The sequence below is a fragment of the Pan troglodytes genome, chromosome 10, assembly GCF_028858775.2.
Source record: "Pan troglodytes isolate AG18354 chromosome 10, NHGRI_mPanTro3-v2.0_pri, whole genome shotgun sequence".
NCBI lineage: Eukaryota > Metazoa > Chordata > Mammalia > Primates > Hominidae > Pan > Pan troglodytes.
This window is the reverse complement of record NC_072408.2, coordinates 136,013,154-136,029,292: the sequence shown is the minus strand read 5'-3', so window position 1 is coordinate 136,029,292 and position 16,139 is coordinate 136,013,154. Positions and strand designations below refer to the sequence as shown.

Genomic DNA, 16,139 nt, shown 5'->3' with positions numbered 1-16,139 from the left:
TTCAAGTATGTGATATATTATTATTAACTATACTAAACATGCTGTACATCAAGTCCACAAAACTTACTCATTTTATAGCTGAAAATGTGTACCCTTTAACCAAAATTCCCCATTTCCCCCAACACCTCACCCAGTTCCTGGCAACCACCCTTCTACTCACCATTTCTGTGAGTTCAGCTTCTTTAGATATCACCTATAAGTAAGACGATGCAGTGTTTGTCTTTGATTAGAGGTGTATTTCCTTGAAATTATAAATACAGCCAATAGAGAAATCAAAAGGGGAACATGATCATATTGCCTGAGAAAGGAGAGAAAGTAGAAGGCAGTCAGAGATAAAATTTCATTGATCATACCAGGAAATCAGTAGCTAAAGTCTAAAACTGCTATATCAAAAGAGGGGAATATAGCATATTATTTAAATATATGGGGAAAAACCTTTATAACATAGAAGAGTTGAAAACAATTGCCTGAAGGAAACAAAAATGGAGTTAGGGAAGGGTGGATACCTGCTATGGCATTTCATTGTAAACGCTTTTGGAAGGGTAATATTTTAACAATGAGCTTGGATAACCTTGATAAGATTTTGAAATTTACGTTAAAAAGGAAGGGAAGAGCACCATGCATTTGGCTATTTCAATGGCTTTGAGAAGTCAGCCTCACAGGGAGAAGGCATGACCACATGCCCAGCCTCATGTGGGATCTGCAGCATAAAATCTTGCTGCCTCCCCAGAGGTAGAAGAATTATTTTATTTTATTATTTTATTTCATTTTAGTGTGAGTGCCAAAATGCAATCCCTCTGCATACCATACCACAGCCACGAAACCCAAGAGCTGATGTACTTTAAGAAACAGAGCGGTTTATAAATCTGTTTGCAATGCAGGTGCCAATTTGACTGATACTCTGCACTTGTCAAGAGAAGCACACAGGTTATTTATAGCAACACGGCATTATTGCTAATTAGATATAGTATTTCTATGGTCAACTAATAGCTCTTATGTTTAATGTGGAAGAAATAAAAAACCCACAGCCCATCATTGTCGCAGCGTTTGCTATTTATTTGGGAGGCCAGGGGTAGGAGTAGGGGCTCAAATAACAGAGTTTGGCCAAACAAGCACAAGACAAGGACAGGGTGATTGGTTGTTATTCTACTGATTAGGTTACTGATCTTTGTTGGGAAATTGATTGAAAAGGTTTTTTTAAGAAGTCAACCACAGTTAGGAGGGCACATTGAGGAAGAAACGGATGTGAGACCTTCATACTAACTGAGGCTGGACCTGCCCAAGCTCAGTGCAGCAGAAATCAGGGCAGTAACCAGGAGATGAAGGGCTAGCCACCCAGCCCATGGAGGAAATTTTGAGGTTTCATATCTGAGCAATCTATCCTGCTGCCCGGAAGGACAGCCCAGAATTTAATGATTAGGTATAGAGTGAGTTGCTGAAGCTGAATTTGGAAAGTGTTGTGTATTAATCAGGATAAGTTGGGTTATATTGGAATAAAAACTTGCTCCCAAATCACATTGCCTTAAGACAAGAAAAGCCCAATTATTCCTCCTGCTATATGTCCTGTGTGGGTCAGGAGGAAGCTCTTCTCCACGCGTGACTCAGGTAACCAGGCTAATGGAGGCTCCAGCATCTCCTCACTGCATCGTCTGGAACACAGAGCCTCCTTGGTGGCCATGTCAGGTGAGGAGAAAGAATAGGCAATTGAACATGAAAGCTGTATTGCTTCAACCCACAAGTAACAAACAACATTGACCCGTACATTTCAGTGGCTAGAAGTGTTCACAGGTCTCTTCTGAACTGTAAGGACCTGGAAAATATGAAGGAACAAATGGCATATTCTCGGAGCATTCCTTTGTCCTCTGTAAACTGGAATTCACCTGCATGGCTGGCCCAACACCATCAAGCATGGTTGGCCAGGCATCTCCTCTGATTGGTCAGTGGCTATGCCATCCCAGGGGTGGTTGTTGGGCTTTTTTTTTTTTTTTTCATTTTTAAATATTACGTCTGAATATGATATAACAGGAGGAAAAAAATCTTTTTATGCCTGATCTGGACATCTGTCTTTAAGAGGTTTATTTCTTTTTCCATGAAATGTAAATTCACAATTCTTGTATCCGTTTGACATTTAATGTCCTCAAATTTAGTCTGTGGTGGACAAAAGAACCTTACAAGGTACCATTTCTTTATGTCGCTGGGAGATGGGGTGAAGCATAGAGGGTACATAGTTCCAATATTTAAGAGAATGAATAGACATAGCAGAACATGAGTTTCTGTACTGTAACATCAGCAGAACACGAGGCCATGGAATGTTGACAAATGTAGTGGAAAACTGTTGCAGCTGCCCACAAAATACTCTCTCTGAGCTTTGAGAGCTCTCTCCCTGTGTAAATCTCATCCCCACAAGGTACTTTCCAAAAATCTACTTGGCTCAGATTTTCCTGAAAGGCAGCAAAGTGTCTGTGAGGGTATATGGGCTTGCGATCCAGTCCCTGCCAACTGGATGCACCTGTGTGAGATTTCGTTTCCAACGTGGGGAAAAGGAAGTGTGTGGGCAATCCATTTTGCTGGCTCAGACTGTGGGAGAGGCAATGAGGTTCTAGAACCATCTGTCTGATTTGTAAGCTTTCTAGTCATGACAAGCAGCAGGTTCTTGGTGGCCCACTCTCTGGTTCCAGGCATTGCTCTTGGGAACTCAGCTGAAATCTGTTTCTTCAATCCCATCCATATTCCTGAATAAATCCTTTTCCGCTTGAAAGAGCTAGAGTGGATTCTGTTGTCTGCAACTAACATCCCTGACTGATACAATGTTCTTAAAACTGAATATTAGTTGCAAGATGTTTTGAAGAATGGGTAAATATGATGAGAAATGAAGTACATATTTTAGAAAACAAATATATTAGCAATTCAAGAAGTTGCCCACATACCAGGAAGAGAGTAAGAATGTTGGAAATGGCAGACAGAGGCGAACTGTGCTCCCAAAAGGTGCAAGGCCAGCTCCCTGTATGGTGTCAGCCCTACTGATGTGGAGCCTTCATCCAGGGCATGTGGAGCCTTGATCTCTGGATGACCTGCAGGGCTACCACCATGTTTGTATCCTTAATTTAATGAAGTATTTGATATGATCTTATCAAGTGAGCTTTCAGCCTCTCCAAGGTTTATAAGCACATGAGTGAAGAAGAATTACTTCTGAAACCTGCTGTTTAAATCAGTGTAAATGCTGGCCACACACCTCCATGCAAGTTGCAGGCACAGGTGTGCCCCCTTTTCAAAAAGTAAGTCACATTTTTGTTCCCTACTTTATCATGGGGAATTTCTCTCCTTGCATGGGAGCAACTGAGTCCATTTCTGGAGCTGCTGTCTCCGGTGCCCTTATACGCCCTCTTGGCCCTCGTTCGTGCTGGGCAGTTGCACCCATGTAAGCGAAGACTTGTCATTCCCTGACGTATTAGTCTGTTCTCACACTGCTAATAAAGACATACCCAAGACTGGGTAATTTATAAAGGAAAGACATCTAATGGACTCACAGTTCCACATGGCTGGGGAAGCAAGGGCATGTCTTACATGGTGGCAGGCAAGAGAGCTTGTGCAGGGGAATTCGCATTTATAAAACCATCAGATCTCATGAGACTTATTCACTATCACAAGAAAAGCATGGGAAAGACCTGCCCCCATGATTCAATTACCTCCTACCAGGTCCCTCCCATGACACATGGAGATTATTACAATTCAAGGTGAGATTTGGATGGGGACACAGAGCCAAACCATATCACCTGAGCTGGCCCCACCTCCAGGCATTATGGACATCTTTCCGTGTTTTGCTCCAGGGTTTTTCTGACATCATGGGAGCCCATTCCCAAGCATGGAGTTTACACACCCGGGGAAACCTGTAACCCCAGTAATGCAGGCTTCTAGCCTGTAGTCAGACAATTCTGGGAGAATCCTGCCTCTGTAAATCGAGTTCCTCTGGGCACCACTGCAACCTTGACAACACACCATTGTGTTGGCTTCCCCTGTCCCTGTCTCCTGCTGCTTACGCCTCACTCCCGCCTCCTGCAAAGAGATTAACTTGTCTTAGGCCTGTTTTGGGGGGAATTCAAATGAACAAGATGTCCAAGTTGCACTTTGGTGACTGAGATTGCTAGTTGCTAAAGAAACAAAAAGTTTGCATCTCAATGACAGTTTAGAATGAAACCTCAAAAACCAATATACTTTGATCTAATCACCTTGCTGGTCAACTTCATTCCAAAGGGTACAGTTATGTGCCATATACCAACATTTCGGTCAACAATGAACTGCGTATACCACTGTGGTCCCATAAGATTATGCTACTGTATTTTTATTCTAACTTTTCTATGTTGAGATACACAAATACTTACCATGGTAAATACTTACCATGGTGTTTCAGCTGCCTGTAGCATTCTGTGCAATCGCCTGCCATACAGATGTGTAGCCCAGGAACAATAGGCTATGCCGTATGGCCAGGTGTGTAGTATGCTCTGCCTTCTAGGTTTGTGGAATATACTCTATGATGTTCACACAACGATGAAATCGCCTAACAATGCATTTCTCGGAATGTATCCCCATCCTTAGTGACCCATAACTGTTCACTGTAAGCAAAATAAACTGATTCTCACTACCTAACATTGTTTAAAATGAATTTATTGCAAGAATACGGGCTCTCTCAGAGGATGAATTTAAAAGCCGGACAAAAAGCCCTCAGAAAAGGTAGGAACCAGGACAATGCTAGAGATAGATCAGGATAAAGGGCATAGACTTTTCAGGTGCCACAAATGAGACAAATGAAATTCAGCTATTCTTGACCCGGCCTCACTCCCTTTGAGTGTAATTCAAGTCCCAGGGAGAGAGGCTGCTGGTCCTAGCTCCAGAGATGCCTGCCTACTTTTGACCAGGGGAGAGAGTTATTGTGCCCCCACCAAGCTTCATGCACAGGAGAAGTGATAGCTTCCCAAAGGAAGATGGATGTCCTCTTATACAAAAGGAGGTAGGAAAAGCAAAAACTACCTATCCTAGTGACTCATTGTTTTCCTTAAAAAATGTTATGAGGAAATGTCTCAATATGTAACGCAAATCCTGTTTGTTTGAAAGTTTATGCCTACTGTCTCATGTCTATTAACAGCTAACCCCTGTAAAAAATGCTACCTTTTTGCAAGTCTTCAAGCTTAATGGGCCAGTTAGCTTTTATGTCCATTTCTTCAAAATTCCCCTTTCTCAAATGTGCCTCACACAGAGTTAAGTGATGGGAACACACTGCTTGGAGGTTGAGGTGTTGGGCTGTGAGCTGTTCTGGTTGGATAAGCCTCCATCTTCCTCTGATGCCTTCCCCAAGCCAATTGTGCACAGGGCAGGGAAGGCTGGAGGTTCAGCTGGCGCTCCATTTCATTTGCTGTTTGGAATGTTTGCCCCCTCTAACCTCCTCCAATGGGGTGCTCAGATTGGGTGCATTAATCACTGTGATGTTAAGCACTGTGTCCTCCCTGTGACAACTCTCTGTGTCCATGTGTTCTCAACATTTAGCTCCCACTTATAAGTGAGAACATGTGGTATGTTGTTTTCTGTTCCTGTGTTAGTTTGCTAAGGATAATGACCTCCAGCTCCAACCATGTCCCTGCAAAGGACATGACCTCGTTCTTTTTTATGGCTGTATAGTATTCCATGGTGTATAGTTAAGCACTTTGATGCTTTTGTTTAGGAAGGAATCAGTTGATGCAGCTCACATTACACTATTTTTATTTCTTCTAACCGTACTCATCTATTTTAACATTTATGGGATCATTTCACAACCATATATTAAAATGGCAAGTGATCTCTAAAGAGGCTGTAATAACTTTAGGGACAAAAAAGAACAACAACAACAAAAAATGTTTTTTCCCGTTACAAAAAAATAAGTCAATTTAACTTACTCGTTTTGGCTTAAGACCGATAAGAAATCATGAGGCGGTCCCCTTTCAGGTTGCGTCAGTTAAGATGGTGATTATCTGTGAGTAACAGAACTTGGAAATCAATGGTTAGAATGAGCAAGCTCTTAATTCTCTCTGCAAACATACTTGGAGGTGGATGCCCAGGGTGAGCATGGTCATGCTTCTGGCATCCAGGCGCTTCCTTTTTGACTAGTCACTGTATTCGCTTCCTAGTGCTGCTGTACTGAAGTGATGAAGTAACACAACGTGATGGCTAAAAACAAGAGACACTCACTCCATCACTGTTCTGGGGGCTGCAAGTCTAGCATTATGGTGTGACCAGGGCCATGCTCCCTCTGGAGGCTCTAGGGAAGCATCCTTCCTACCTCTTCCAGCTTCTGTGGGTTGTGCCAATTCTTGATATTCCTCAGCTTACAGATGGATCACCCCAATCTCTGGCTCCATCTTCCTGTGCCATCCTCCATGTGTGTGTGTCTGTGTTTTCTCTTCTTGTAAGGACACCCACAGTCCCACCTTAATCCATTAAGACCATGTCTCAACTAATCACATCTACAGAGATACTGATTCCAAATAAGCTCACATTCAGGTGGACATGAACTTTGTACTCAACCCACCATGGTCATCATTCATCTGTGCTTATTTATCAGACATTTGGGAGGGCATTTATTAGTTACCAGGTGCTGTTCTAAACACTCTACAAATATTAATGCACCAAATCTAGGGCAAACCCAAGAGGTACATACCATCATTATGCTCATGTTATAGCCGAAGAGAATTAGGCACGAAGAGTTAAGTAACTTGCTTGGAGCCACCCAGCTAGTAGTGTCACAACCAGGATTCAAACGCAGGCAGTCTGATATGGTTTGGCTGTGTCCCCACCCAAATCTCATCTTGAATTGTAGCTCCTATAATTCCCACATGTTGTGGGAGGGACCTGGTGGGAGATAATTGGATCATGCATTCGGGCGGTTTCCCCCACACTGTTCTCATGGTAGTGAGTAAGTCTCAGGAGATCTGATGATTTTATTTGGGGTTTCCCCTTTCGCTTGGCTCTCCTTCTCTCTTTGCCCCACGCCATGTAAGACATGCCTTTGTTCTTCCCTCACCTTCCGCCATGACTGTGAGGCCTCCCCAGCCACCTGGAACTGAGTCCATTAAACCTCTTTTTCTGTATAAATTACCCAGTCTTGGGTATATCTTTTTTATCAGCAGTGTGAAAACAGACTAATGCACAATCCAAGAGAGAGTCCCTGCACTTAACTATTAATAGTTCACTACACTGAAACCACGTGTCTTTTAACCACATACCAGCACCTTTGAGTCACAAGATGCAGTTTAAATCCAGCATTATCTGTGCCTAGTGGGCAGGAAGAAAGGAAAGACAACTTTCAGAATCTGCTTAGTTCTTCTTATTTTTTTCACTTTAATTTAATTTTTATGTAACTCTTATTTTAAATTAAGGAGTACATGTGCAGGTTTGTTACAAAGGGAAATGTGTCATGGAGGTTTGTTGTACCAATTATTTCCCCACCCAGGTATTAAGCCTACTACCCATTGGTTGTTTTTCCTGATCTTCTCCCTCCTCCCAACCTCCACCCTCACATAGGCCCCAGTGTGTGTTGTTACCCTCTATGTGCTCATGTGTTCTCATCATTTAGCTCCCACTTATAAGCGAGAGCATGTGGTATGTTGTTTTCTGTTTCTGTGTTAGTTTGCCAAGGATAATGGCCTCCAGCTCCAACCATGTCCCTGCAAAGGACATGATCTCATTCTTTTTTATGGCTGCATAGTATTCCATGGTGTATATGTATCACATTTTCTCTATCCAGTCTACCATTGATGGACATCTAGGTTGATTTCATGTCTTTGCTATTGTGAATACTGCTGCAGTATACATGCACATGCCTGTGTCTTCATGGTAGAATGATTTATATTCCTTTGGGTCTATACTTGGTAATGGGATTGCTGGGTCAAATGTATTTCTGTTTTTATCTCTTTAAGGAATCACCACACTGTCTTCCACAAAGGTTGAACTAATTTACACTCCTACCCACAGTGTATAAGTATTCCCTTTACCCCACAATGTCACCAGTATCTGTGGGTTTTTTTAAATCTTTTTAATAATAGCTATTCTGACTGGTGTGAGATGGTATCTCATTGTGGTTTTGATTTGCATTTCTCTAGTGATCAATGATGTTGAGCTTTTTTATGTGAGTATTGTCTGTGTGTCTGTCTTCTTTTGAGTTTTTGTTTGTTTTTTCACAAAATTTTCTGGAAGTCTCACTAAATGACTTTTATTGATATCTTCTGGGCCAGAAGTGTGTCAGAGATTAAGGGCAGCCAAAAACTATAGTCATTTTATTCAGGCATGTTACAGCCACAAATGAAATTGGGGTTTTATTAGGAAGAAAGGCAGAACAGACATTGAATGGGCAACAAACTGTCTAACACAGAGATCAATCTCTTAAGCTGTTTAAAAACTTCCGTTGTGCAGTGTTTTTCTCTATCCATTATTTTCCTTGTCTCTTTTACAATTAATTTTCAAAGGTCAACATGAATAAATGACTATGCTGATACTTGAAGCATAACATCAGGATACCAGAAACATGAGGAAATTTAAAAAAACAAAAATCAAAATAAAAAAACACTCTAATTCTGGTTCCAATCCATCAGACCACTGCATGACAGATTACTTCAGTGATGTTGTAGCAGACTCAGTTAGGGCCCTACACATTTCCCTTGTACCCTAGCACAGCAGTGTTCTCCAGACCAGGTCCAAGTGTCACCATCCATCGGGAGCTTCCTTTGAAACAGTAGAAGTCTGTTTTGTCTGCACATGCAGTGGGCTGGAAGTGCTAAGCAGTGGTCCGTTTAGGAGCAGCACTCAGGTTTGGTGTATAAATACCCCAGCTCCCTCAGCCCTCAATGAAACTATTCTTAGGTGTATATTCTAGAGAAATCCCCTGCAGGGAGATACATCATAATAGATTTCAATCTATTGAGATACCTACACATTTACACACTGCTACAGTTGGAATGTCTGTTCCCCCAAACCTCATGTTGAAATGTGATCCCCAGGGTCGGAGGTAGGGCCATGGGAGGTATTTGGGTCATGGGAGTGAATCCCTCATGAGTAGGTAAAGTCCCTCTCTGGTTGGCAGTGGGCGTGGGGCAGTGATGGAGTTCTCAGCATTGTTAAGAGCCTGGCACTTTCCCTGTTCTTCTCCCTTGCTTCCTCTGCTACTAGGTGATCTCTGCACATGCCTGCTCCCTTCGCCCTCCTCCACAAGGCTTTCTCCAGATGCCCAATCTTTCAGCCAGCAGAATCATGAAGCAAGCAAACCTTTTATTCTTATAAATTACCCAGCCTCTCTAGGTTTTTTTGTTTTGTTTTGTTTTGTTTTGTTTGTTTTGAGAGAAGGCCTCGCTCTGTTGCCCAGGCTGTGGTGCAGTCGCACAATCACGACTCACTGCAGCCTTGACCTCGCTTGGCTCAGGTGGTCCTTTCACCTAGCCATTCAAGTAGTTGGGACTACAGACATGTACCATCACACCTGGATAAACTTTTTTCTATTTGTTTGTAGAGACAGGGTCTCACTGTATTGCCCAGGCTGGTCTCGAACTCCTGGGTTCAAGTGATCCACCTGCCTCAGCCTCCCAAAGGGCTGGGATTGCAGGTGTGAGCCACTGCACCTAGCCTGGTATTTCTTTATAGCAATACAAATGAACTAAGACACACACACAGAATATACAATATATGTCGTGATATACATCATCCCCTGCAGGATCAGCCCCAGGTGCCCACTGTGATAACTGGTTTAATCTACACAACTTGTTAGTAGCCTCCTTTTCCCCGTGTCACTTGCACACTCTCCTATTGAAGTTTCCTGAATGTCCCAGATAAATTGCTCTTGAATCTTTGTCCCAGGATCTACTTCCAGGCTGGCTCAAACTAAGACATGGGTCATTATTTCTCTAGCAAGAAGGGGACTGTTATTGTTTCCCTATAATGGATGACAATGAGCCCCCAGGAAAAATATTTGAAGCCTAACTTTAATGGTGATACCTTTCTCAGTGCCACATCCAGCTGATTCTCTGCTATTCTACCTCCTCCTTGACTCTGGAGTGCCTAAAGTTCTGTAGTGCTTTGTCAGAGATCCTTACTGGCACACAGATAATGCCCAAGTAGCAGAAAGGGTGTATGAAGTGACAATAAGGATTATGATTGACTGACAGGAAGGAGATATGTTTTCTGAAGAGAGTCTGTGCCTTTATTTCCTAGGCTCTGCGGTGCTGTTATAAGGTGAACACACAGCAATAAGGAAGCTGAGCTTTCAAGGGTTTTCTGGGGTCCAAAAATCAGAGCAGTTATAGGTCATATCTCAAGCAAAGCTAAGGCTTTGCAGGTACTTCTGCCACTGAACAAGGGTCTCTTTTGTCCGCCTCTTATCTGAAGACTTTTGTGAGTCATCCCCGTACCATTCACCTCCTGGAAGAGGCAAAGCTGTGCAAAAGAGAAAATTCTTGACGTCAAAGAATTGGAAATCCACAGAGGAGGCAGGGAAATACCAAGCCTGAAGGCTCAGTCACTCAGCCACACTGAGATCTTGGTAGGCAGAAACACGTATGCTATTCAGAGAAAAAGGCAACACCCCAGACATATGGGCTTACAGCTGCTCATCAGTCATTCCCAGCGTCATTTCTCATTATGTTAACCTGAATGTGCAAAAACATGAAAGGCCTTTTGATTTTTATCGTTAGAGTGGAGATGCTCTTCACTTTTTACCACGAATGTTGAGAAACTGTGTTCCCTGAGACTGATGTCAGAAGTGGCCACACTGCTCCCTCGTCTGTCTCCTTTGTGATGAGCCAGTTTCGGCCAGCAAGTTAAACAGCATTGTTCCACTTTTTTCCAGACTACCACTTGTTCCTTTTGATCCTCCCCCTTTAGAGTAGAAAAAAAAGTTAGGTTGGTGCAAAAGTAATGGTGATTTTTGCCATTAAAGCTAATTTTTCCTGCCTAGAGGCAGCAGGAAATAGCATCATATACTGATTTTACCCCTTCATTTTTGTGCCATGTTTTTATTCGAATTAAAATAAAATCAGGCTGGGAACCCATAGAGGAGAAAAAGCGTATGGATAATGGGACTTTGAAGGCCTATGCATATTCCAACAGTTTGAAACATGGTCTCTGAACTTCAGGAGCATTCCAAATTGGAGTCTTGTCTTTTAGAATTAAAATAATGAATAATATATGTATTGCTACATCCAAAGCCCAACTCCAATGAGCTGGTTATAGACAAATCTCATCCCATAAAGGAAAAATAAGATCTTATCTAAGAAATAGTTAACATAATGAAAATAGTTATGTAATTTTAGGATGATAAACTTCTATTCCTTCTGCTGGCATTCTACTAACAGGCATTTTACATTTCACATGAGAATCAAAGTAACAAGAATCTTTGCAAGCTCATCTCTCAAAATGACATAGATACAACCCTACTGAGCTCGCAGTCTTAGAAAGAAAATAAAGCGATTGAATAACTATGAGTGAAAGTAAAATGACAATTGTGTTAGATCCACCCTAACCAGCTCCTAGCACCCACCCAGATCTTTTGATGTTATTGTGTCAAGGAAAAGACAGATACGTTCAGAGTTAACAGAAGAAACGCAATGTGGCATGTTGATAAAACACCTCTTAGGGCCACCACTGGCATGTAATGAGCTGAAACTGAGCAAAGAACATTGTGAGCTAGGACTTGGATGTTGTATTATACAGAGATGTGGGGTTATATTGGGACTTCTATGTTTTTGTGATACAAAATGCAATCTCTGCAGAGAAGAATGAGATTCACTTACCGGGTCTTGAGGCTCAGTTTTCTCTATCTGAAAAATGGGCTCCTATGATCTCTCTGTCCCCCACCAGTTAAAAAATCACAAGAATTCTAGAGGAGTCACTGAGGATGAGCATGGGTGCACTGGAGAGAGAGATGCAGGGTGTCATGAGATCCAGAGATGCTCGATGTCTGGGAAACACCACCGAGGCATAGGTGTGCCTGAAAAAAGGAGATTCATGCATACAGTGTGAGGAGCTGGGGAGCAAGAAGGTGAGGATGTAAATCCCAGTCCTTTCCCTGTTGAGTCCTGTTTATGCACTTAACAAACATTAACACCATTCGTTGTAGCTAAGCTCTGCGCTAGGTGCTGGTGAGCAGAAAGCAGATACAGCCCCGTGGAGCTTAGAGTCTGTAAGAGAGATAAAGGGATTAAATAACTATAAGTAAAAGTAAAACAGCAACTGTTAGGTGCTACCAAGGGGAAAGGTTCAGGACATTCTTAATTCTGAAAGCAAATACTTGGGGCAAGCCGGGACATCCCTAAAGACACAGATCTTCAGCTGCTCGATGAAAGAAGGGTTTACAGCAAAATGCATGTTTGGGTGAGTGTGGATGTGTGTGGTGCATCGTGGGTCGCATCCGTGGGGATGTGGGAGTGCTGTTGAAGCCACAGCAACATTCCAGACACGTCTGGAGGCCAGGACCCAATAAAAGCCTAGAAAATTGAAACAGAGTGAAAGCAAGCCAGAGCAAGAGAGCACAGAGAGCGAGGGCTCTCTCCCTGCCTTTGTCTCCCTCACATACCTTGCACTGGTGGTGCAGTGCTGCTCATCAAGCTTCTTTCACAACACCAGGCCCCTCTGGCCATCCTTCGGCGGCTTAAGCTACCGTCGTCATGTCCACGTTTAGAGCTATTTGAGTTAGCTGATGCGTGGACTCGGGAGCTGGACTTCCCAGGTTCAAATCCTGCCTTCATTAATTTCTAGCTGGGTGACCCTGGGCAAGTGACAAAAGCTGTCTGTGCCATCTGTAAACTGGGAAGAAGAAGAATGTTTGTCTTCTCAGGATGCTATGAGGATTGACGAGCCGATATTTGTAAAGCACTTACAAGGGTGCCTGACACATAAGTGTTTGCCAAACACAATATTAGTAATAAATTTCCTCCGCCACCTTTTCTGTCCTCCACCCCTTCCCCATCATAGTTGCCCTGTGGAAATCTGGGTGAGGACAGAACATTATCTCATGGCTGCCACGGTCACCCAGCTGGTGCGGCCTGCCAGGATTTCTGAGCCTGCAGAAGAGGCCAGTGCTGTTTGCAGGGAGGCTGAGGAAAGGCAGGCGGCATACTCCCAGGGACTGGGCCGTCTCAGGAGGGGATGTCATGGAAGGGTGTGTTTGGTCTTCCAGGAGGCAGAAATCCTGAACACAGCCATCCTCACGGGGAAGACGGTGGCCGTCCCGGTGAAAGTGGTCTCCGTGGAGGACGACAGCACAGTGACAGAGCTGCTGGAGTCTGTGGAGTGTAGATCGTCTGATGAAGACGTGATTAAGGCAAGTTGACACCTCCCCGCCCCTGCAGAAACCTGCTGTCATGTCAGCTTCTGTGCTCCTGGACCAGCTTGGGACCTCTGGGTCCCACAGGATCCCTCCCATCCCATTCTGGTTGTCCTGCCGCTTACATCAGGACATTCTCCGTGGCACAAATATTGGACAGAATGAAAAAGTGCTCTGGCTGGTGGCTCCGAGTGTGGGAGGCTGTCCCTTGACACTCTGTGTTCGCCGAATGCCCTTGGCCTCTTCCCAGATCCCCGGGGAGATTGTCGTGGGAGGCAGGGACCCGCTTACCCTCCACCCACCCCAGGCAGGGGAGAAGAGGGGAAGGAGCCCTAGAGCCTAGATGGATGGGTATGCGGCCACACTCCGGGATGATTCTATAGCACACAGCATTCGTGTAAAATCAATGGTGGTATAAGGTGTACAACTACTCCCAGCTTTGATTTACAGTACTGGCCAAGGGAGGAAGAGGAAATCATTCTCCATTCCTCTGCCCAGCCCACAAAATTCCACATGAGCTAGGGATGTGGATGAACAGTGCTCACCCCTCCTTCCTTCATCTCAGCCTCTTCTTTCTCTTCTTAAATTGAAATCAAAAATGATTCAAAACAAAGGCACCCTGGGAGACGGATGGAGGAGGCTGGGGAGATGGAGTCTTGCTCTGCCAGGAACCTCATAGCACACTTCCAGCCTGCAGGAGATAAATGGGTTCCCCAGGCTGCCTCCGCCCACTCCAGAGACAGGGCTGCAGTGACAGATGCAGCAGGCACCTCCTCAAAGGAGGAAGCTGCCAACAAAAGCCCGGGACAGCGAGAAGGGCTTCACAAGGCTCCGGGAGACTCCCTCCACATAAGTCCTAGCCATGGCTGGAGCACAGGACAATTCCCGGACAGGAATTGGTGTAACCACTCTGCTCTGAAGCAAACCTTCAGGGAGCATTTTTGCTCACTTAAAACGCAGTCAACAAATGCGAATCAAATCCCCACTAAGTGCTAGGTACTGTTCAAGACTCTAGGACCACATAAATGAGATGGACGTCCATCCTTATGGATTTCAGAGAGAAGGCAGAGATGTCAGAAAGCAACAGGGCAGCGGAACACATGACATCATACAGCACTTCTACCTACTCATTCCAGAATCTTCTTCACATCAGCACAGGGCAACTTCCTTCACTGACTCCAGCCAATATCTAGGCTCATCTTACAATTCTCTCCTCTCTGCACAGCCAAGCCTTCATCAAATCCTGTTGGCAGTGCCTTCCAAGGATAGCCAGGATCCAGCCCTCCTCAGGTCCTGCCACCACCCCAATCCCAGACACAATCACCTCGAAGCATTGACCACCTTGCTGGTGACCTAGGGCCTGTCCTTACCTCCTCTCCCATAACCCCTCTTTAGTGCTACAGCCAGGGCGGTCACGGGCGATATGACCATGTCACTCCTCTGCTCGGTCCCTCAGGCTGATGAGTGGACACAGATGTGCAGTTTGAAAGAAGAAATAAGACCTCATGTTAGATAGATCAGTTGGGTGACGACAGTTTACAATAATCTGTTACATATTTCAAAATAGCTAGAGAATAATACTAACATTCCTAGCATAAAGAAACAACAAATATCTTAGGTGGAGGCTATCTCAGTTACACTGATTTGATCTTTACAAATTTTATGAATGTATTAAATGGCCACATGGACCCCAAAATATGTACATTAATTATGGATCAATACTTTTTTTATATAAAAAAAATACACTGGCTTCCCCTCCTCAAAGTAAAAGCCAAAGTGTTTACAGAGACAGAATCAAACCTTTGCAGCCATACCTGCTGTAACGCTGGCCTCACGCTAGGCACAGCCCCTCTGGCTGCCTCCACTCTGGCCACACTGGAGACTTGGTCACTCCTGTAACAGGACAGGCATCCCCTCTCCTCCCTCTGCCTTTAACTCTCTTTCCCTGGATGCCTGTACGGCTCCCTCACCTCATCTTCTCCCCAAGGCCTTTTCTGAGCAGCGTCAGCAAAATCTTCACACACACCCACAGCACTGCCTTCCCCATCCCTGCTGAACTTCTATTCATATATGCGTATATGTCATACATAGCACACGTTCATGTATTCACAGATTCACTATATATTTTTGTTTGTTGTATTCATCTTCTGACTGTCCTCGTTGGAACCTAAGCTCCGTGAGGGCGGTGCTGTTTGGGTCCACTTTGTTTGCTGCTCTATTCTTATCACAACAGTAGTGGGGGGCTTTTTGTTTGTTTTTTTCTTTTTGTGTGTTTTTAACTTTTATTTCAGGTTTGGGGGTACATGTACAGGTTTGTTATATATTAATAGGTCACCTGCGTGTCACGGGGCTTTGATTACAGATAGTTTCATCACCCATGTAATAAGCACAGTACTCAAGAGGTATTTTTCTCTGATCCTCTCCCCTTCCCACCCTCCACCCTCCCATAGACCCCAGTGTGTGTTATTCTCCTCCTAGTATCCATGTGTTCTCCTTGTTGATCTCCCACTTGTAAGCAAGAACATGGAGTATTTGGTTTTCTATTCCTGTATTAGTTAGGATAATGGCCTCTAGCTCCATCCATGTCCCTGCAAAGGACATGATCTCATTCTCTTTTATAGCTGCATAGTATTCCATGGTGTATATGTACCACATTTTCTTTATCCAATCTAGCACTGATGGCCATTTAAGTTAATTTCATGTCTTTGCTATTGTGAATAGTGTAGCAATGAACATTCGCGTGCATGTATCTTTATGGTAGAATGATTTATATTCCTTTGGGTATGTACCCAATAATAGGATTGCT

At 43.9% G+C, this 16,139-nt stretch overlaps 1 protein-coding gene and 1 long non-coding RNA gene across 3 annotated transcripts in view; one reads left to right on the top strand and one right to left on the bottom strand.

Annotated features, from left to right (window-relative positions):
• TMEM132D (transmembrane protein 132D) overlaps nucleotides 1–16,139 on the top strand; it is an 818,999-nt gene that overhangs the window by 673,144 nt on the left and 129,716 nt on the right. For both annotated transcript variants that reach the window (XM_016924625.4, XM_016924626.4), the window contains one exon: nucleotides 13,187–13,330. In XM_016924625.4, coding sequence (XP_016780114.1) covers nucleotides 13,187–13,330 — 144 coding nt within the window. The remainder of the gene's footprint in view (nucleotides 1–13,186; nucleotides 13,331–16,139) is intronic.
• Nucleotides 10,191–14,388, bottom strand: LOC104001747 (uncharacterized). Its single transcript, XR_010148185.1, has 5 exons — nucleotides 13,879–14,388; nucleotides 13,127–13,292; nucleotides 12,584–12,813; nucleotides 11,802–11,998; nucleotides 10,191–10,887 (listed from the first exon to the last, which is right to left on the bottom strand). It is a non-coding gene; the product is annotated as an uncharacterized LOC104001747 (long non-coding RNA).